This window comes from Plectropomus leopardus, chromosome 13 (assembly GCF_026936395.1).
Source record: "Plectropomus leopardus strain MGB_pleo_1.0 chromosome 13, ASM2693639v1, whole genome shotgun sequence".
Classification (NCBI taxonomy): domain Eukaryota; kingdom Metazoa; phylum Chordata; class Actinopteri; order Perciformes; family Serranidae; genus Plectropomus; species Plectropomus leopardus.
In genome coordinates this window covers 23,818,970-23,839,258 of record NC_142188.1, presented here as the reverse complement: position 1 = coordinate 23,839,258, position 20,289 = coordinate 23,818,970, and the positions used below count along the sequence as shown (strand labels likewise).

The 20,289-nt window shown below is 40.3% G+C and overlaps 3 protein-coding genes across 4 annotated transcripts in view; 2 read left to right on the top strand and 1 right to left on the bottom strand.

The window, feature by feature from the left end:
- Positions 1 to 182: 182 nt before the first annotated feature.
- On the top strand, positions 183 to 10,442 carry memo1 (mediator of cell motility 1). Its single transcript, XM_042502073.2, has 9 exons — positions 183 to 656; positions 2,860 to 2,941; positions 3,028 to 3,096; positions 3,272 to 3,384; positions 3,940 to 4,051; positions 4,950 to 5,092; positions 5,246 to 5,322; positions 5,739 to 5,843; positions 6,439 to 10,442. The coding sequence occupies exons 1-9, from the start codon at positions 596 to 598 to the stop codon at positions 6,568 to 6,570; spliced, it is 894 nt and encodes a 297-aa protein (XP_042358007.1). The 5' UTR covers positions 183 to 595; the 3' UTR covers positions 6,571 to 10,442.
- A 3,351-nt stretch (positions 10,443 to 13,793) lies between these two features.
- Positions 13,794 to 18,316, bottom strand: mkks (MKKS centrosomal shuttling protein). Its single transcript, XM_042502786.2, has 4 exons — positions 17,137 to 18,316; positions 16,760 to 16,941; positions 15,477 to 15,587; positions 13,794 to 15,373 (listed from the first exon to the last, which is right to left on the bottom strand). Exons 1-4 carry the CDS (start codon positions 18,119 to 18,121, stop codon positions 14,945 to 14,947), a joined length of 1,707 nt encoding a protein of 568 aa, XP_042358720.2. The 5' UTR covers positions 18,122 to 18,316; the 3' UTR covers positions 13,794 to 14,944.
- A 136-nt stretch (positions 18,317 to 18,452) lies between these two features.
- The window catches only part of slx4ip (SLX4 interacting protein), a 40,574-nt gene continuing 38,737 nt past the window's right edge, over positions 18,453 to 20,289 (top strand). Inside the window, exon 1 of one of the 2 annotated variants that reach the window (XM_088086095.1) lies at positions 18,453 to 18,881. The gene's annotated coding sequence lies outside the window, so the exon portion shown is untranslated. Of the gene's footprint in view, positions 19,032 to 20,289 lie in introns of both variants that reach the window. The other variant, XM_042502787.2, reaches the window with a different exon arrangement.

Genomic DNA, 20,289 nt, shown 5'->3' with positions numbered 1-20,289 from the left:
TTTGACATGTCTACTTCCTTTGTCACACTGTACCCGCTCACCTAACGGGGCAACGCAATTTCATAATCAAACAATCTCTCTAGCAACAGTCACGCCTCCTGGATTTTTCCACGAATCACGTTCTGTTGGCGAATGAAGCAACCAATCAAATTGCTTTGACGTCACACTAATAACAGTTTGAGACACGCCCCTTACCTGGCTCGACAGACAAATAAGTAATCCTCTGATTCCGACTGTGACAGCTGTAGTTTCTGTCACTGCTTTTCTAGCCGCCCATTATTGGCACATTACGAATATTTTCTATTTTGTGCCTTTCCTAATTTACATAATAATAACGCCAGACTGTATAACAAACTGACGTTAGCTGCTAGCTCCGGCTAACTAGTTAACCGGTAACAGCACAACAACCAGCTGACGGAGCCTGTTAGCCAGCTAGCCCCGCTGTCTCTCAGTCCAGCTGCCCTTTGTCTGTACAGGCAACTTAGTTAGCTGGCATCGTTTCTCCTTTGGGTTAGCTGACACCGGCTCTGGCAATTTTACTTTTTCTCGCCTGACAAGAGTCAAGCAAACCAAGATAGGCGGCTTGGGAACCAAGATGTCGAACCGAGTGGTGTGCAGAGAAGCAAGTCACGCCGGGAGCTGGTACTCTGCTTCGGGTAACTGTCAACATAGCACCGCTAGCAAGCTGAATGCTAACTGGCTGTTGTTGTTTTTTTCTTTGTCATGGTAGTATGTTTTATTGGATTTTTATTTTGTATAACGTTCATTATGTTGACATCAAAAAACGGTCGATCTCATGTCTTGCCACAGCAGACGGCGATGGCTAACGCAAGGGTTGTAACGCTAATCCATCTGATGAAAAGTCGACTAGCTAACATTAGCTGGCACCGACTGCCTCATCTCGGTTATCCCATTTGGTGCATGGTTGGTTTAAGCCTATTCAGCACTTCCTTCTCGGGTGGTCAATGGAAATCTTCCAAAACAAACGGACAACTGCTGCTCAGCGTTTTTGACAAGCAATCAAAGCTATTAACTTAAGAATAGCTAACTTGGCTAATATTACAGAACTTCCTGGCCTACCTGCTCTCTGGCTACAATAGAGCAATTTCGGAAGCAGCCTGTCGGCTAAAAATTTAACTCAAGCTGCAAGTATTGCATATATAGGGTGTCTGATTCTGACCCGTTTATGTTAGGTGTAGAAATACTCGCTGACATTAAACAAAGGACTGGGAAGGGCAGGGCAGAAAACTGAAGGTTCATATTGCACCCCTTCCTCCATTTCATCAGCTAGCTGCTAGTCTCTAGTTGTTTAACCCAGAGAGCCTGTCTGTTTATCCACTGAAGCTCGCCTCACTGCATTGTTCCTAGTAGCCGTCTTTGTCAGAGCATGCACTAACGATATATTTTTTTGTAATTTACTTTTTATTGGCATTTAGCATTAAACATGGACTGTACGCATACACCAGAGGTTTATGCCTGTCACAGATCACATATTAGTCTTTTCAGGTACACATACAGAGCAGAAAAGAAAACTATGAACAGCCAGGGAGTGATCTTGTCTTTACACTATATTCAATTGACATATGTTATCTTTATTTTGCAAATTTCCACTGTAATGTCCATCCATACATTTATAGATGGGCTTTCCAGCCACCAGCAGTATATTCACCAACCATTTGTCTCTTTGTCCATTCTTGAGGTAAACATTAAAAAAAAAAAAAAATTCTCAAGTGGTATAGCACATTTGGAAATATATTCTAAGGCATTGTGTATTCTCTTCAATAGACGTCACACTAATGATATTTGTATTGCATTATAAACAATAATATGTCCATAAATTACATGTGAAGGCTGAGCTGACGTTAATCTACCTGGATCCCTCATGTCCTTGTTCATTTTTGCAAGAGTAATTACACCAGTTGTTTGTTTTTCCTGCAGACTTAATTATGTTATTGAGTCAGCTGTGTTAGATTGATGTTGACATTAGGAGCTGTGGACACTAGTATGGACTAACACAGGTAGTCTTTGCAGTGTGTTCTAGTAAAATCAATCACAGTTAACAAGTTTGAAAATGATCTCATTTTTATTGTGTAAGCTGGATTAGAAGACAGTATGGTAGGCTTTAGATTGAGAGGAGACATTAAGAGTGTTTTACTCCTAAAAGGTCTTGTTTATTATATTAGTTTATTCCCATTTCTCACCCCAAATAGCACAACACTTGAAGTCGAGATTAAATTAACCTCTGTTGCCACCTCTGTGGTTGCCACACTTGAATTTCACCCCTCAGGCATAATTAAAGTGACATATTAATGTAAACAAAATGCCTTAATTTTAGGGACTGTACTTTATTTATCAGAGAAGGGGGTGGCTGGGGCATGACTTTTTTTTCTTTTTTTTTGTCTTCCCCTTGACTACTAATATTTTTCATTGAGCCTCTTTGACTGGTGAGAAATTCACAGCTTCTGGCTGATAAATGTTGTGATTCTGGAGGTTTTTAAAGAAAATATGTCTTTCAATCCCACTTGTAGGTTTATATTTAAAATTGCATTAAGCGAAATCAAAAAGCATAATTCCCTCCCCAGTGCTTAAAAAAATATTTAAAGTTCCTCCCCCGTTTGGCACCACCCACTCTCCTCTCATAAATAACAAACAGTCTCTTAATTGTCTATGCTTGTGGCTTTGCTGTATCTGTAAATCCTATTTATATTGATCAAACATTTTATGTTTTGAGTATTTTTGTTAGCGCCGTGTCATTCTTAGTCTTGTAAGAAAGAATAGAGAGAGAAGTATGAAGTGGCGGCTCCCCTTTATTCAAGTGACCTGAAATTAAACTATTTTGCCCCCCCCCTTACTTTTCAGGATCCCAGCTGAATGCACAACTAGAAGGCTGGCTGTCCAAAGCAGAGTCCACGATCAGACCTGCTAGAGCCATCATAGCGCCGTAAGCACACGCTGAGCATGAACTTAACGTGTCAAAAGGTATCTGTGATGTAGTCTCAGTCTAATTCGACATGTTTTTCTTTGCAGGCATGCTGGGTATACTTACTGTGGCGCTTGTGCAGCACATGCCTACAAGCAGGTTGATCCCTCTGTTACGTAAGTCATTCAGTTCTCTATGTCTCTTCTGCACATAATAAAATGCACTGAATAACTGCTTCTTCAATTTACCCCCTACAGGGTGAACAGATGTTAGTTTAGATAGTGGAATATAGTGCTGGTTGTGTGTCTTCTGTAAATAGAGTGAATGAGATAAAATCCTGTCGCCCTTCAGTCGTAGGGTGTTCATCCTGGGACCTTCACACCATGTGCCCCTCTCCCGCTGTGCCCTGTCGCCTGCAGAGATCTATAGAACACCTCTCTATGACCTGAGAATCGACCAGAAGGGTATTCACTGTTTTCACTCGTGATATTTTGATTAATACTTGTGTATGTGTGTGTCTGTGTGCCGCTTAGTGTATTTAGTAATGGATTAATTAGTTATGTTAAGGGTTGTTTGATGGAGTAACATACCCACATTATACTCCAGTTTAGGTTTTTTTCAGTGTGAAAGATATAACATATAACCATATAACAAACACATTGTTTTCCATTCATTCTGGATCATAACACTAAAAAAGAAAGTTTAAAAAACCCAAACAAAAGAACCATCAAGTTAACCTTTCTTCAATGTGATTGATATTGTCAAGCCTTACTACAGCTCACACATACAGACCTCACGCAGTCTTGGGAGGTGATACACTTTTAATTGTTCTCCAGGAACCAGTCAGGTCCCTCATTATTAAGATAAAGGCATTCCCAATGATGAGGTTTTGCTCAGCTAAACCCTTTCAAGGATACCCAATTTAAATGCATGTGCAGCTCTAAAAATGACTTAATAAGCAGTAGACAGGCTCATGATAACATGCTCAAACTAAAGTGAAACCAACCTCTGTTTTGCAGTTTATGCTGACCTCTGGAAAACTGGGTTGTTTGAGCGGATGAGTCTGCAGACAGATGAAGACGAGCACAGTATTGAAATGCACTTGCCTTACACTGCTAAAGCCATGGAGAGGTAATGCACAGAGCAGTGGCAACAGTTATGTTAAACATTTTGTGTATATTCTTGAGCTCGAGCACATGAGTGCATTTCCTTATAGAATATTTACAAGCAGATTTTTTTTGAAGTCCTGCATTGTTTACACTCTTGGTTACTTGCTAGCAGTCTTCCTCCCTGTCTTTGATAGCGCATTGCAGCATATTTTTGCATGTTGGACTGAGGAGGGATCTGTCTTCCAGGACGGACAGATGTGCAATAGATGTTGTAAATAACAATTAAATTATGACATAAAGGAAAGAGAAAGAGAAAGAGAGAGAGAGGGAGAGATGCACAGCAATAATGGTAACAATAACATATATAACAACAGTGATAGACATGAAATTAATAAATGCAATATATGATAGCATGTGATGTTAAATGCAAATATCCTAGGTGTTCATAAGAGTCCCATGCATATATTATATAGTAAAGCAGAACCACATTGGTTCAGGGACACATGGAAAGTGTGATATGCATAATTGATACAGCCGTCTGTTAGGTTGGCAGGAGTCAAAGGCATTTTCTTGGTTCAGAAAAACAGGGATCAGGTAGTATGTAGTGAACTCAGTGCATTAGCTCAACGCGTATTAAACATTGAAGTTTAACCTGTAATTAACCTGTGATGTTGACTGATAAAAAACATTTGTGATGTACTTGTTGCATATTGGTGATAATGGTGCAACTCATGAGTGTCTGCAGTCTTCAACAGGAGATGTTGTGTGGAAAATATTACTCTGTTAAAGGAATACTTTACCCACAAAATTATCTTTTGGATGAAATTTTTCTTAAATTTAGATTTGAATTTCACCCATGCCAACTGGACAGAATTTAAGTGAATTAATTGACTTGTTAATCCAATAATCTGACGTTGCAGCCACAAAGACGAGTTTAGCATCGTCCCTGTGCTTGTGGGCGCCCTGAGTGAGTCCAAGGAACAGGAATATGGGAAGCTGCTCAGCAAGTACCTGGCAGACCCCTCCAACCTTTTCATTATCTCATCCGACTTCTGCCACTGGGGTAGGTACCAACAAACAAAAGCATCAAAGCATTGAAAATGACACTCATCCCCCTGAGAGTATTCTGCCACTGGAAGTATACTTTGTTATGTGAAGATAACTAAATGTCATCATTGTGACATGACTGTATCTGATGTCCATTTCTCTTTTTAAGGTCAGCGGTTCCGCTACACATACTATGATGAATCTCAAGGGGAGATCTGCAGGTCTATCGAGCATCTTGATAAAATGGTAACTACAGAGACATATTTGATTCAAATGTGAAATCATCTGTGAAATAAAAAAACTGTGAGGATGATCATCAGCCACATGCACAGCTGTTATCGGAATGTAGAACACATTAAATAGACATTAATGTCACAATGATCTAGACCCATAATAGTAATATGAATGACATGCCATTTTGAATACTGCATGTGCTGTTAATGTGACTATTTACTTCAGTGTGCATGAAAAATACACCATGTTTTAGTTGTAAAGAAGAGCAGAGAAGATATGGATAGAGATTATGAAGTTTGTTTTCTTCAACGCAGACAAGAACAGACATTACTGCTTTGTAGAAATAAAAGAGCATTTGTCAAACTAAGCTAACTTATATTGTAAAACAAAACAAACTGAAAGCATGACTTTCTTTTCTGCTTGTGTAGGGGATGGGCATTATAGAACAGCTGGATCCCATGTCTTTCACCAACTACCTGAAGAAGTACCGCAACACCATCTGTGGGCGTCACCCCATTGGAGTGCTTCTAAATGTAAGTACCATAGACGAAGAGCCTCGCCAGGAACCGTAAGTTACTTAGTTAAGACCGAGCCCCCAGGAACAGCCAATTTTACATAATAGCCAAAAGTGAAATTACGTTGTCTCGTAGTGCCATGGTACCTGAAAGACCTTTTTTTCCATAGACTTGCATTGTGAAACAGATGTCTGTAAATCAGTGGATAACATTTTTTTAGTGTCACAACCCCAGCTAAATGACTCTTCACTGTCAGGATTTGATCCATTTAGTTTGACAACATTTTGAAAATCTAGAAGAGCTGCACAATTTAATAGTTTTATCTACGTTCAGGTTAGCGGAGCACTAAACCGAAAATTAACCGCTCACCCGCGCTCGGCTGCTGTAAATCTGTAGTGCGCTTGCTCTATTAGCCCCATAATGCAGAAGATCAGAGTAATTTCAATCCGCTTAGCTTCATGCTCCACTGAGCAATTTTGATATGAATGAACAGGGCCCGCCTCCAATAGTGTATCCAGTTCTCTTCATACATCCATGGTTAAGACATACACCTGCTGTCATCAAAGAAATCGTTGTTGCCTGACTAAGTGCAGCTGATGTTACTGTTTTGCAGGCTGTGGCTGAGCTGAGGAAGTCTGGTTTAGAAATGAACTTCACTTTCCTGAACTACGCCCAGTCGAGCGAGTGCAGGAACTGGCAAGACAGCTCCGTGAGTTACGCTGCCGGGGCTCTCATCGCTCATTGAGGTCGACTTTTCGCAGGGGCCACTGCAGCGCTGCCGCCCTGCCCTTACTATCTATCGCCATAACCCGACCCAGACACCCTCCCTCTCACCCCACCCACCCCCAGTTACACCCACTATTTGCAGGAAGGACCTAGACACTCAAAGCCAATACAGTCTTCTTTCTCTGTCTTTCCCTCAGCTCTCCTCCACCTTTTCTCCACCCTCCTCTCAGTTTGAAGTGTGTCTCAGAGCTTTTGGTTGAAATATTTAGCTTGAAGTGCAGTTTTGAGATTATGTAGGAGCAAACGGTCAGAGGAGAAAGGAAGAGTGCGTATTAATTTGGCTCAGAGTTAGCGTCTGGAGGGGGAAATTCTTATTTGGGTTCAGTCCCATTTTGTTTTCCTGATGAAAACGATGGATTTGAGTTGTAATGATGCAATCTTTCCATTTGGGCTCTTGGCGATCTGTGCTCATGTAATTTCAGAAAAGGAATGAAAATAAAACTGCAGATCTTAATGGAGCATATTGAAATTTTGCCAGATGAGAATGAAACGGGTGTTTTGACTGACTGCTTCAAGCTACACATGACTGAACTTCAAAACAGTGTCGTAGGTAATTAATACCATCGCTCAACATATGTTGTAGTTGCTAACAAAGGGCTGCACCCAACAACGTTCACTCACCCCCTACTGTACAAAACCAAAAACATTATTACTCTCAGTTTATGAAATATTATCTTTTATTCATATTTTATTCCTTTACATTTCTCCCTTTTTTAAGTAGTTTTATTAGACGTGATAGTATTTACTCAAGTAGTGTGTAGATTTGAACAAAAGCAGTGTTGTCGGTGAACCTCTAAAGCCATCGACATGGTTTGCTCAATAAGTTAGTGTTTGCAACACTGCACCCAGATTCCAATTATATGCCTGTAGCATTATAGATGTGTTTTGTGAGGGCCAGACTCCAGTTGTGGGTGCTACAGAAATGTAATCAAGGCTGGATATTGTGTAAATTTCTCCAACACTGACACCTCTGGTCTTTGTTTACATTTGCCACCTTAAATCTCTGTAGTTAATGAATTGATAGTAAATTTCCTCCTTTTTTTTTTTTACAAGACTTGTAGAAAATGTTCTGTTCAGTAAGAGCAGCAAAGCTTTTGTGTTGGCCTGATCAAAGGCTGAGATGATCTGCCTAAATAGTTTAAATTGTTGTAGATCGGTTCACTGGGTAGTAATTTTCAATTCTTTGTGTTAATACGTGTTTGATTTAAGAATGCCAAAAGTTATTGGGAAGATAAAAGTCATCCTTTTTGTAAAGGTTTTCTAGTTTTGCTGCTTCTGACTGTATGAGAATTTGCTTCAAAATTACTCTTGAAGCAACAGAACTATCAGTTAGATAGGCTAGCTAAAACACGTAACACACGGCCCGAGTTTTAAGATCAGCACAAAGTCATAATGCTTTGCTTATACTGTTTGAGAAAAGTGACAGATTTTGCTCCCTGCTAAATTTTGGATTATATTGAAAAAATGTAATATTTTCTTTATGGAAAGACAAGCATAAGGACCACAGGTCTTAAAGGGATGGTTCTGATTTTTATTTTTAATCAGGTCGTGTGGGGTATTATCTATAGACAGTATCATATATATAGTAGATATCAGTTGGCTGCCCAAGTTTCGAGAAACAGGCTGAAGTCTAACATGGAAGCTCATTGTCTAATGCTGTGGATGGGGTCAGCAGCCAAACATATTTTAGCCACCTAAAACAAGTCACCAGAAAAAAATCAATACCAGTTTTAGTGCTTGCTGTATTGAGAGTATTTTCACCACGTTATGTGAAGCCTCATTCCCACTGCAAAAAAAAAAAACAGGTAACACCCACTAACACCCACTTTTTAATGTTATAGGAATGCTTACAATCAGCATTTACACAAATGACTCTTCAGTAGTCACAATTATTTATCACTTCAGGGCTCAGACTGGCATTGATGGGAACACAACACCCAGGTGAACACGCTAATTTCAGCTCCTCAACCAGCGAGATGCAATGATGCGCTGCCACTGATTACCCTCCATCTCCTCCTAAGCAGCACTAAAACATCAATCCAAATGAGTTGACATGAAATTTGAAATAGAGTGAACAAGTAACAGATGTATAAAAAGAAGTAATCACCGTAAGATTTTACAGACCTGTCCATGCCGCTGTCTGCTGTTTACCTGTTCTCCAGTCCATCTGTGATATCGCACGGACACACCAATACAACCCACACAAAAACCACACTTGTCTGCTGCAGAGCCGTGTACAAACTCTGCTCCACTGGCAAAAGGAAAGCAGTTTGTTGCCTATTTTCATCATGGTTTCAGTGTTTGAAAAACCTGAGTGCACATACTAATTTTAGTGAGAAAGGGATATTGGTGTCAGATAGTGGTTTCCAGTGGGAAAATGAAGCCGTCATAACGCTCTCTTCAAAGCCAGAATCCATCGAGAAAAAAATGATTTAACACTGCTGAACGCAGCAGCTGCTTGTCTACCAATCAGTAGTAAGTTTGTGTCATGTGTGACTTCGGTATTTAAAGTTTAGATTCACCGAAGTCACACAATAACACTAACTGATCGAAGCAGCAGTAGACCAGCAGCTCCTGTGTTCAGCGGGCTAAAATTGCCCATTTTTTTATTAATGGAGTCTGTTGGCTTTGACAACTGAGGCAGTTATTGGTTTCCCAGTTGGAAAGGGCTGTCTGACGGAAAGGTAAAGCAGTAAAAATAGTCTCAGTATAGCATACGCTTTTGATGGGACTTTGTTTAGGTGACCAAAATGTGTTTTGTTGCTGACCCTCATCCACAATAGCAGATTACTTAGCTTCTGTGTTGGACTCCTGTCTGTTTCTCCAATCTGGAGGCATGCTGACTAATATATAAAACTAATGTATAAAATACACTCACTATGGATAAGTACCCAATGCAGTCCCAATTCAAAAAATCTAAACTATCTCTTACAATAGAAAATGTTCTCTTCAGAGTAAAATGCTCTGAAGTCCTGCTGCTTAAAATTCTCCCCCAATTTTCATAGATTAACATGCAAAAACCTGACGATTCATAGTGGCAGTAAAGGCTTTCAGTGACAATATGATATAAGCAGCACACAGTGTCTGCTGTCCTGTCATTTGATATTTCAGTATCACTGACTTTTACTGATGCAGTCCTCTAACATTGCTCCGCCCCTCTCGGGCACCAAAAGAGGCATCGCACTTAGCATTAACGTCTGGCTGAACCACAGGGGCACAGACTGAAAGATGAATCCTCAGACTCACTCGACCTCTGACGCTAATTTAAGGGAAACTAGTAAAGCATGACACACTGTGCTATTGTGCCTTTTATCACTGTTGCACATATACATATAAAGCGTATTCTCACTTTTAGTCTTATTTTAGAATGTGTACTCTCAGTATTTTGTTTTCCCCACATGTACCCTCCTCGCCCAGTGCCCCAACAATGTGTCCAGCTCACCCAGCACGCCAGGAGTGTGTGACCAGTCCCCCCCTCCCCTCATCTGTTGGTCTAAAATGGCACCAACTGTTATCTCCTTTCTCCAGCAGGAGTGGTCTCTTTTCTCCACCTCACCTCATTCCTGTAGAGAGACAAAGGCTAAACCTCAACACTGTTCATTTTTCTGTTTATGGATCTTTGTTTTGTCTTTTAGAAATTGTTTTTGTATTATTATTTTTTCTTGCTTAGAGAATGGGAACTTACACGTCACAAACCTAAAATATACTACTTAACTACTCCCTAAATGGAGTTTTTTTGATCTCAGGTTCCACTGACAAAGCATCCCAAAAGGCTCTTCAGATAAGGCCGTGGATTCATGTTACAAAACAAGTAAAATGTACTGAAAAGCATGTCTGCTCTGGTGTCTTGTTCTTCAGGTATTTACAATCACACAGAAACCTTTTGACTATATATATGCATTTCGTTTTTTAATTACTGGCTTAAATGAATATGTTGTTTATTCTCCCAAAGTAGCAATGGATTAATAGCCTCTTTCATTTTTAGCACTTCTGCAGATAAAGTGTTAATTTTAAACTACAAATAATCTTTTTAACTTTCAACCTTGTATGGCTGTCAAACATGTATGTTAACACACGTACACAGCGCTGCATATACTACCACTATCTAAGATCTTCATCCAGTGTCCATTTACAGTAAAGATATTTATAAATGTCACCAGCAGAGGGAGCCAGGTCAGATGGTTTATCTCAAAATCTAGTTACAGTCAAGATAATAATGTTAATCCTCCATCTATATGTGCCCAGTTGCTGGTTAATTAGGTACATTTAGCTAAATCTAATGCAGTCTGCAATAAATGTTACTTTCATAGTGTACAGTTTTAGAGAGGTGTTGATGTAACTTTGTGATCATTTTGGAGGATATCATCGATGGCACTGTTCAGCAGTATTGCATTGTATAAAGAAGTTTCTGTTATTTAGTTATTTCTGTTATTTTACCTACTCCCACTGTTATGAGTGGGGTGGACGAAATAATAGAAACAGTGACAATCCAATTCAACAGCACCATAAACTCCAAAAATGACCAAAAAGGCAAACGTCTAGCGTGTAAGATTTAGGGGAATCTAGCAGTTAGGATTGCAGATTGAAACCTCTCCTGGTTAGAATATCTTCAGTGCTGGTTGTTCAGGAAACGGGAGGTGAATTACCTGCAGATGTCTCCTCCTCTCCAGTCAAATGGACCAGGTGATTAAAACCTGTAAAAACACTAAATAAAGCAGTTTCAGGTTACATTTCAGTGACTCTAACCCAGGATTTGCTAATCTGTGCTCACCTTTTTTCTCCGATAATTTAAGATCCAAAAACAATGAATGAAGCAGTTTCGTGTTAAAAAATATCAGTGTTTTTCCGTTTCTGCCATGGTGGGGCCGCTAACTTTGGTGGGTAATGTGAAAATGAAAAAACACCTGTCAAGAGCCAGTGTTTGGTTTTTCTGCACTGGGCTACTGAAGAAACATGGTGGAGCTACATGCCGATGTGCGCAGACAAGGACATGCTTCTTATGTAAATATAAATGGCTCAATCTAAGGTAAAAAAAAACCCCCAAACAAATCAATCAACAATTCTTATTTTTATGTAATGTATCCTGAAAAAAAACCCCCATACATTCCATTTAGGCGCAGTCAGGGTTTTGAGGGGGTCCGGTTTGGTGACCTCAGGATTGGGTCCCTGCTCTTTGCAGATGATGTGGTCCGGTTCCACCGGCAGGAGGCCCCGGGGAAGACCCAGGACACGCTGGAGAGACTACGTCTCATAGCTGGCCTGGGAACGCCTCGGGGTCCCCCGGGAAGAGCTGGACGAAGTGGCCGGGGAGAGGGAAGTCTGGGTTTCCCTGCTTAGGCTGCTGCCCCCGTGACCCGACCCCGGATAAGCGGAAGAAAATGGATGGATGGATGGATGGATGGATGGATGGACATTCCATTTATGCCAGTATTCCCTCCTTAAACCTACATGCTGGACCTTTAAATCAACACATTTCACCCCATATCAAAATACTTTTTTTTTTTTTTTTACCTGTAGTGCTTTTTATCGGTTTAGTAGTTTTGGTGTGAGTTGGTGTGAGATGTCTGCCTAATCTCTAATATTATAGACCTAGATGATGTTGTTATGTTTTTTTTTTTTACTACAAACAGGACAATTAACTTTGTTAGGGAGATGTGTGTACTGTTACTGACATTATTATTTTGGAATGTAGGGAAAACATGCTAAATGTTGGAGGCAGGAGGCTTTTTATTACAAGCTGAAGTTAGCAAGAAATCTCTCTATCCAATAACTTTATCTGGGGATTATTTTATTTAGTGGGTGGCCGGGGTGGGGTTTTTTTGTAGCATGATCCTCCCCTGAGCTGCAAGTATTTTTCCTTGAGCCTCCCTGAGTTTTGGGGGAAATTGCATGACCACCCCTCCACTATAAATAACTATACTTGCTATGATAAATGATGTGATTTTTTTCTTGCAGGTTTGGGGGATTCTGAGGGTATTTAAAATCTATATAAAATATAACCATTTCAAGTTGATTGTCGCTCCCCAAAGCCAAATCAAAAAACAAAACTCCCTCCCTAGTGCTTAAAAACTATTTAAAGTGCCTCCCTTATTTTGCACCACGCCCTCCCCTCTCATAAATAATGAGCAGTCCCCAAAAGACTATGTTGATTGACTTGTTGGATGAATGTATGTCAAATATGGCAGTTAAGTTTTCATATTGTGCATAATCACAGCTCACAAACATGATTTACCCCAGTAATGTTTGGTTGCTTTAAGTTTTCAATGATTCATAAAGGCATGTCAGTGCTCAGATCAGGAAGAACAGGTTATTACTGTTCTGAGTAAGTAGAGTAGCACAAATGTTTTCTAATTGTCCCATTTAGGCTTGAGATTGTTGGCTGAACATTGCGATCACAATACCTTCACTATTATACTCTAATTATATCATGAAAGTACACTGGGTTTTATGATTCAAACTGCAAACGGATTTAAAAGCTTGTTTTCGCGCTGTACTAAACTCTTCTCTACTGACTATGTTGGCTTGTCTAGTTATGATTCCTGCAACTATAGATTTGCAGTCATAATGTAATCAGCATTTGTAGCTGCATCTCGGCTTTGACTTGTCACTTGTTCCACACACTCATTGGTGTTGATTAGGATCGGAAAAGTTTTATTTAAAGGCAGTCGCTCATCCCAAATTTGCTGACACACTACAGTAAAATCTGAAATACAAACAGAGCTACATAATGTCAGTTAGGGGCAGATGTTGCTCTGTGTGTGTGTGTGCGTGCGTGCGTGCGTGCGTGTGCGAGCACATGCGTGACATTCAAAATCAGTGCATATATCACATACCAAGGAGTCATAACATTACCTGTAGCATTGTTTGTGCCCACACTGTGAAAATGCTTGAATTTCATCATGCTGACACACTTCTGTATTTGTTTTTGGAGGAATCAGAGAGGCTGTTTACATCAATTTAACATCATTTAGTCACTTTAGATTGATTAAAAGAGGTCAAGATTACTGCAACATGCACTGCTGTGGGGTCAGCTGTCTCAGCAGTGGGATGGAACGTGTGCACTTGGTCCATCACAGGAGGACGCAGACCTCCTTTGGTTGCCACATGGGACACTCTCCTCCGTGTTTGATGGTCCCAGGCAGAGTCGCCTGGTTCCTCCAGGAGATGCCAGCTTCCCTGATTCCCCTGCGTTTAATGCTCCCCGTACACAAACCCTCCAGTACAAGGAAGTACCTGCTGCTTGGGACCTTCTGCATGCACTGCCTTCACAGGTAAAAGCAAGGACAGGAGCCAGGTTATGGAGATTCAAACGAGTAGGGAAGATTGAAAATGTACTTTATCGGTGTCTTTGGAGCCGTGCGTAGGAAGGTACACTCCTCCCCCCATGTATTCAAAATAAAAACCAGCAGTAGGAGAGATTTAGCTACATTTTGCTTTCAAAATCTTTGTTATTTCATTTACATTTCTATTTGGAACAGTTTGTTGTTAATTAAAGGAGGAGGGTAGCTTGGGTGTGACTTCAGATATTTTTGAATCTTGACCCTCCCCAAAGCTACATATATTTTCCTTGAGCCTTCCTTGGTGATTGGTGAAAAACACATTAACCTCCCTCTTAATATATGGTGCAAGATTATTATTATTTTTTGTTTTTGTTCACATTGACTGTTCAAGTCTTTCTATGCAAACTGCTATGGAAGAAACTTGCAAAAATACAATAACTTAACACACAGGATATTTTTGGGATAGCAAATAAAAGTTTTTTTTCATGCAAATACAAACTGTACAGACTGCAAAAATACCAAAATATAAAAATAACACATCTAAGTACACTGAATATAGCTTGGCTCGGATTTCATCCGCCATGATCTGACTGTCAGCATGTCAAAACATTATAAACAGTGAGGAGATACAGTGGAACTTGATTTCCTGAGTTTGGTCTTGGATGTTTCATAGCCATCAGATAGCCAGTTTATCTGACCAATCAGCATGTTTAGACTTGTAACATTTCAAACACAATGTAAGAAAAAACAGGGTGGAAAATTACCACCAGCCACTTGCTGATTGTTGTTTGCTATGTTGACTAAAAATATCTGTTGCAACCTTGCAGCACCTCCCAGTGCTGACCACAGTTAACTGCTTTTTTATCTTGACCGTTTGGCTTAATGCTTATTTGCTAACTACCCCCTGGCCTCCAGTCATTTTTGCAAAAGTGAACTCTGGGCAAAGGAAATTGAGTATCCTTGATCTTAAATTGAATATTAGTTGAAAATTGAAACAGCTCCCATTTCTCATTTTAGTCTTCACAAACCTCACTGAATATAACTCCTATTCTGCTAGTTCATATCCTGAATTAGATACCGCACATCCAGTGCAAGATTAGCAGTTTCTACAGCAACTTGCAATGCATTGAGTTTAGCCGTGAAGGAGTCAAGCACACGTGGCTGCACCGTGGAGACTCCGGACAGAGGTGCAGGTAAGAATTGTGTGTATTTTGTGTTTAAATAAGTCCACTTTTGATTTGAGCTTGTTTCCAACAGTCCACAGCCACAGACGCCCAAACTGTCCTCCGTGTGTTCTTCCATGGCATCTGCAGGGTGAGTCCAGTGATGAGCATGACTCAGATCCATTAAAGAACTCCCACCATCGTGCTCCAGCGCCGCAGCCACAGACCCCAGAGAGCAGCAGAATCCCTCCACACCACGAAGGTACTCTGTCTGTGTGCAGCCTAGCGCTGATACAGTCTCCATGACTGCATTCATGCTCTACAATGAAAATATGATCAAGACATGTTGTGCATGTTTAACAGTGAAGATGTCTGAAATAGATGCAATTGTAACTGGTTTAGGATTAAATGTTGGATCTCACCTTGTGTCTGACGTAAGCAGCTAGGTGAGTCTCAGTGCACCCACCACCAAGTAAGGCAAAGGGTTCCTTTAAAGTGAGCCTCAACACATGTTCAGTCTTCTGGCACACCACCTTCAACAGACGTATATAAGCACATCAGTTCGGATCTCACTCTTGCCTCCAGTTAAGGGAGATTCAAAGCTTATATCTGTGTGTAAAAGCGTTTTTATGTGTTTTAAAATATGTACTATAAGAGAGTTAAATCTCTCCCCCTGGCTGTGTTAGTGAAACACTCCACACCAACTGAACTTTATGGGGCCATATATTATTAATAATGTGTCTGCTTTACGGAAAACTATCCAGTGGAGATAGCAAATCTTAGTGGGAGGGAGATCAATCTGATGTTCGGAGTGAATCTATGGTGTAACAGGCTTACAGTGACCAAAACAGTTTGTGGTACTTATCCACAGTCAGTGTGTTACATGCAGAAGATGTCGGTCAGCATCCTCCCAGTTAAGAGAATCAGGCTTGAGCCTGACATAGACGCTAGGCAATGTACTGCTGTGGAGCGGACAGCAACACAATGTCTCAACTAAAACAAGCCATATAAGGTTAAGTGTACTCGATATTGAGAGTTTTTTTAACAACTTTACCTTACCATCAGACAGCCTGTTTCAGTGAGGAAGCTGGTAATGACTTCAGTTTCCCATCTACGCTCTTGTCAAAGCCACCAGGCACCACTGACTAAAACTGTCACTTTAAATGTTGAGCACTGAAGCTGCTGGTCTACTGCTGCTTTAATTGGTTAGTTAGTTTGTCTTATTGTGTAACTTTGTCAAATGTGAACTAACCCCTTTAAACACCAAAGTATCAGAAAAACACAAACAAACTGAGCAGTGGTAGACCAGCAGGTCCTTTGTTCAGTAATGTTAAATCACTGTTTTTCTCAATGGCGTCTGGTTTTGTTATAACAGTGATGTAACAGCTTCATTTTCCCACTGACATTAAGCTCAAGCAGAGAAAATATTCTCAATATAGCCTACATAAAACTGATGTTGGTGTTTTTGTTTGGTGAGATTTTTTTTAGGAGGCTAAAACATGTTTTTTTTGCTGACCTGTCCATCGTAATAGAAGCTTAGCTTCCATGTCAGCCTGCTTCTCCAAACTGGGCGCGTGTTGACTTACATCTACTGTTTGTATTATACTGTCTATGGATAAGTACCCCATACAACCAGCAAAAATGCCAATTATCCCTTGAAACATGGCCCAACAGTACAATCCAAAAATGCCTCACTGTATCTTACCTTCAGCTCACTTAACATTGTCTCGTTCCTGTGGCAGAGGATCATCGTGCACGTCGATGACTCCTCAGGAGGGAGTAAATGCAGCATTGTCTTTGATCCAAACTGCCTGATACTGAGCTCCCTCACCTCCCCATAGGCCTTGGCTGGGATTGTGGTGTGCAGTGTGGCCACAGGTTGAGCACCTAGAGGACAGAAATTAACGATGACCTCACACACGGTGCGAAGTAGCTACATTTTATACACATCCATGTATTTCAGTATGATGTCTTTAGTATCTTTGGAAACGTTGGGATCTCATGACAAATTTAAGTCCTTTCTGTTTAATTTGAGTTTGAAACAATGGATCCACTCCGAATTTGAGACAGTTAGAGGCCTACCTGTCAGCTGAGCGAGTGGCTCCATCAGAGTGATCCCCAGTCTCTCTATCACTATAATACCATGTCTCCTTAGGTATTGCTGCAGGACAGGGTGTATGACCTTCTGGCATACAAACAGCTTCACCTCATCTTTAATCACCCGTTTGCCGAGATCCAGGAGCTGATCCAGAATCTGCGAGTCTGTGTCTACACCTGGGTGCACCTCAATTATCCCATCTCCCAGCTCAGAAAGGTCTCCAGCAAGAGATGCGCTGAACAACACCATGCGCAGTGGATATGGATGCAGGTTTTCTAACTTGTTGAAGCAAAAGACATCAGGCATGTCCACCAGTAAACCTGGAAACACTGCAGAGTTTAGCACAGGATGACCTTCAGTGGAGACGGTCACTATTTTGCCAAGATTGACAACTCCAGGGCTGTTACAGGGAACAGTCAGCAAAAAAGCTTGTACAGCCAACCTGCTGATGTGAAGGGCCTCTGCCTCCGTTAGCACACATGCTGGTTTGCTGGAGATAGTACTGCGAGCTAATGTAATCAAACTCTGGCTGCTGCAGAAATCAAGCTTCACTTTACAGCCACAGTCTGACTGTTGGAGGTAGGTGGTGCACAGACCCAGCAGGTGCTTGTTCACCCTGATGGCCACATTACCTCTAAGACCAGACTGCTTTGCCTGCTCAATAAGAGACAAACAAAGAATCGCAGCAAACAAACCGCAGTCACTGAAACGAGAAACGTGGTTGAGAATTGAGGTTTTTATCAGGTTGATAAAAGGCTGTGAGGAGGAAATGGACTGAAGGAGGACTGAGGACGTTGAGGTGGTTACGACGTGTCCTCCAATGTTGTTGTGAACTTGTTTGAGTCTACCTGTCGGACCAAAACAAGATCTCAGGAGCTGCCTCAGTAAATGGAGCTTGTTGTTAATGTCGGCGTTGTCCAGTGGCAAATTCGTGCAAACTGATGGCGCTTTCTTCACGAGTCGAGACATCACTTTAGCAGCAATTTCTCAAAGCCGTTTCGCCTCAAAACCATTTGGCATGACAACGATACGAGTCGTTAACGAGTATGCTGTCCCTTATTTCCGTCTCTCTTTTTCGACGACTTTGAATCGAACTGCGATAGAAACATGGATCTATTATAAGTAGATAGAAAACGTTACTTTTCTGCTTTCATGTTAATCACCTTTGCTTACCACGACGCGGCTATTGAGTGTTATTGCATTGCCTGACTAAAATTAAACAAATTTATGACACATTCTTGATATAGTACAATAAAATCCAATCAAATTACATTTATTTACAATATATTGGCTATCATATGATAAAATAATGACACGTAGATACAATTCAACAACACTGAATTTTGAGATCGGGACAGGCTTCTTCAAGACGACACTCGTTTCCATCGCAACGCTCACAGCGTTGGGTCCTAGTGTGGCCCTAATCTTCAAACAGTCGCGTTATTTCCTTCTCGCTGGTTGATGTCAGTAGTAGTAGTTTTTCAAAATTGCTACCTGCACGACAAATTATCAAACTTAACACTCCATATTTCTTCAGCCACTTCACCGCTTTACAACAGAGATGAACGGTCGTTTTACTGCCGCTCTGTTTTTTTGGAGGTATTTTTTAGCCAAAGCGATCCGCTAAAAGCGCCGACTCATGTCTGCTTTGCAGCTGTTGGACTACAAACTAAATGTGACGTAATCTCCTGCCGCCTAGACGCTTGACAAACGTTCAAAACTATTGGCGGTATGAAATCTGTTGTTACTTTAATGTATGTTAACAACGTTACATCGACCAAAAGTTAGTGCTATCGTGTTGTTAGCTGTATTGTAGCCACATTTTAAAAAGGCCCCTTTAATGTAGTCTGGATTGGTTTGAACATCTTGACACTCGAGAGTGAGTAAAAATCTTGACCGTAGCTAGCGAGTGTGAACGTTAGCTAATGCCTGTTACACTATTACACTGTCACACTGTTACACTGTTACACTGTCACACTGTTACACCTGCTTAGGTTAGCGTCAGGACTACGTTAACAGTTACATTATAGTGTATTGTGTTTAGGAGAAGCCTGAAAATGTCCGTAAGAAATGTAATATTGTGCAAACTTTAAAAAACCTACCAAGTTATCTCTACAAGAGGTGAATATCACATTGAGAAATGCCACCAGTGTGATATCCCTGTGATATATGCACGTTATATTAAATAAAATAGAATAATAAATAAACAACATGCCTTGACATTCCGGTTACGCACATGTAGCTTTATAACTGTTCAACAGCAACTTAGCTAGACAGAAAAAAATACTAAAAACTGAATGAAGTCACAGGTACTGGAGTACTTGCTTAAAAAACACTCAAGTATTCAAAGCACTAATAAATTCTAATACAACAAAATACTAATCAATAGATAAATAAAATAGCCATGTGTAATTCACTGACTTGCTTGTAGACCCTGTAGAATAAAAGCTTGTAAAGTATGCTGAAAAGCTCATATTATCGCCCATAGAAACACAAATTGACAAAAGGACTGCCATTTCCATTTCCATTTTCTTCTTTTAATTTAACTGCTCTTGTTTGTCTCTCTATTTCATATGCTAGCTCAAAACAAAAGTCTTGTCATCCTCCGGCCAATGCCTTGTCTGGCAGGCGGTGACATTGCTGTAAATGCAGCTTCTTCAAGAACTAATTAATAAATAAATAAACAACCCACCATAACTTTCAAGTAACACACCTGTAGCTTTATAACTGTTCAGTAGCAACTTGGCTAGATAGAAAAATCTTACTAAAAACTAAATGAATTCACAACCCAAAATAACGTGTTGAATTCTGATGTAACATCCATCCAATTTTTAAGTCTAAAAGTGAACTGTTGTTGCCAGTGTAAACAATTTATTTATTTATTCTTTTTTTTTTTAAAAGCACCTGACCTCAAAGAAAATGTAATGAATAACTAGAGCATCATAGAAATGCAGTGGAGTCAAAAGTAAAATATTTGCCTTTCCAATGTTATGGAGTCAATGTAATAAATACTCAAGTAAAGTATATGCACTCAAAAACTGTACTTACTTAAGTAAATGTACGTTGTTACTGTCCACCACTGCAATACAGTGTTATTTTCTTAGAAACAAGCTCAACTAAGCTGCAAGTATTATATG

Bases quoted from the DNA above. Each gene is read 5' to 3' on its own strand.
- memo1 (XM_042502073.2), top strand. From the start codon at position 596: ATGTCGAACCGAGTGGTGTGCAGAGAAGCAAGTCACGCCGGGAGCTGG. The intron at 3,385-3,939 runs GTATTCACTGTT...TCTGTTTTGCAG, and splicing joins CCTGAGAATCGACCAGAAGG to TTTATGCTGACCTCTGGAAA. The intron at 5,844-6,438 runs GTAAGTACCATA...ACTGTTTTGCAG, and splicing joins CCATTGGAGTGCTTCTAAAT to GCTGTGGCTGAGCTGAGGAA.
- mkks (XM_042502786.2), bottom strand. From the start codon at position 18,121: ATGTCTCGACTCGTGAAGAAAGCGCCATCAGTTTGCACGAATTTGCCA. The intron at 16,942-17,136 runs GTAGGCCTCTAA...TCTGTCCTCTAG, and splicing joins GCCACTCGCTCAGCTGACAG to GTGCTCAACCTGTGGCCACA. The intron at 15,374-15,476 runs GTGAGATCCAAC...TTTTCATTGTAG, and splicing joins CTGCTTACGTCAGACACAAG to AGCATGAATGCAGTCATGGA.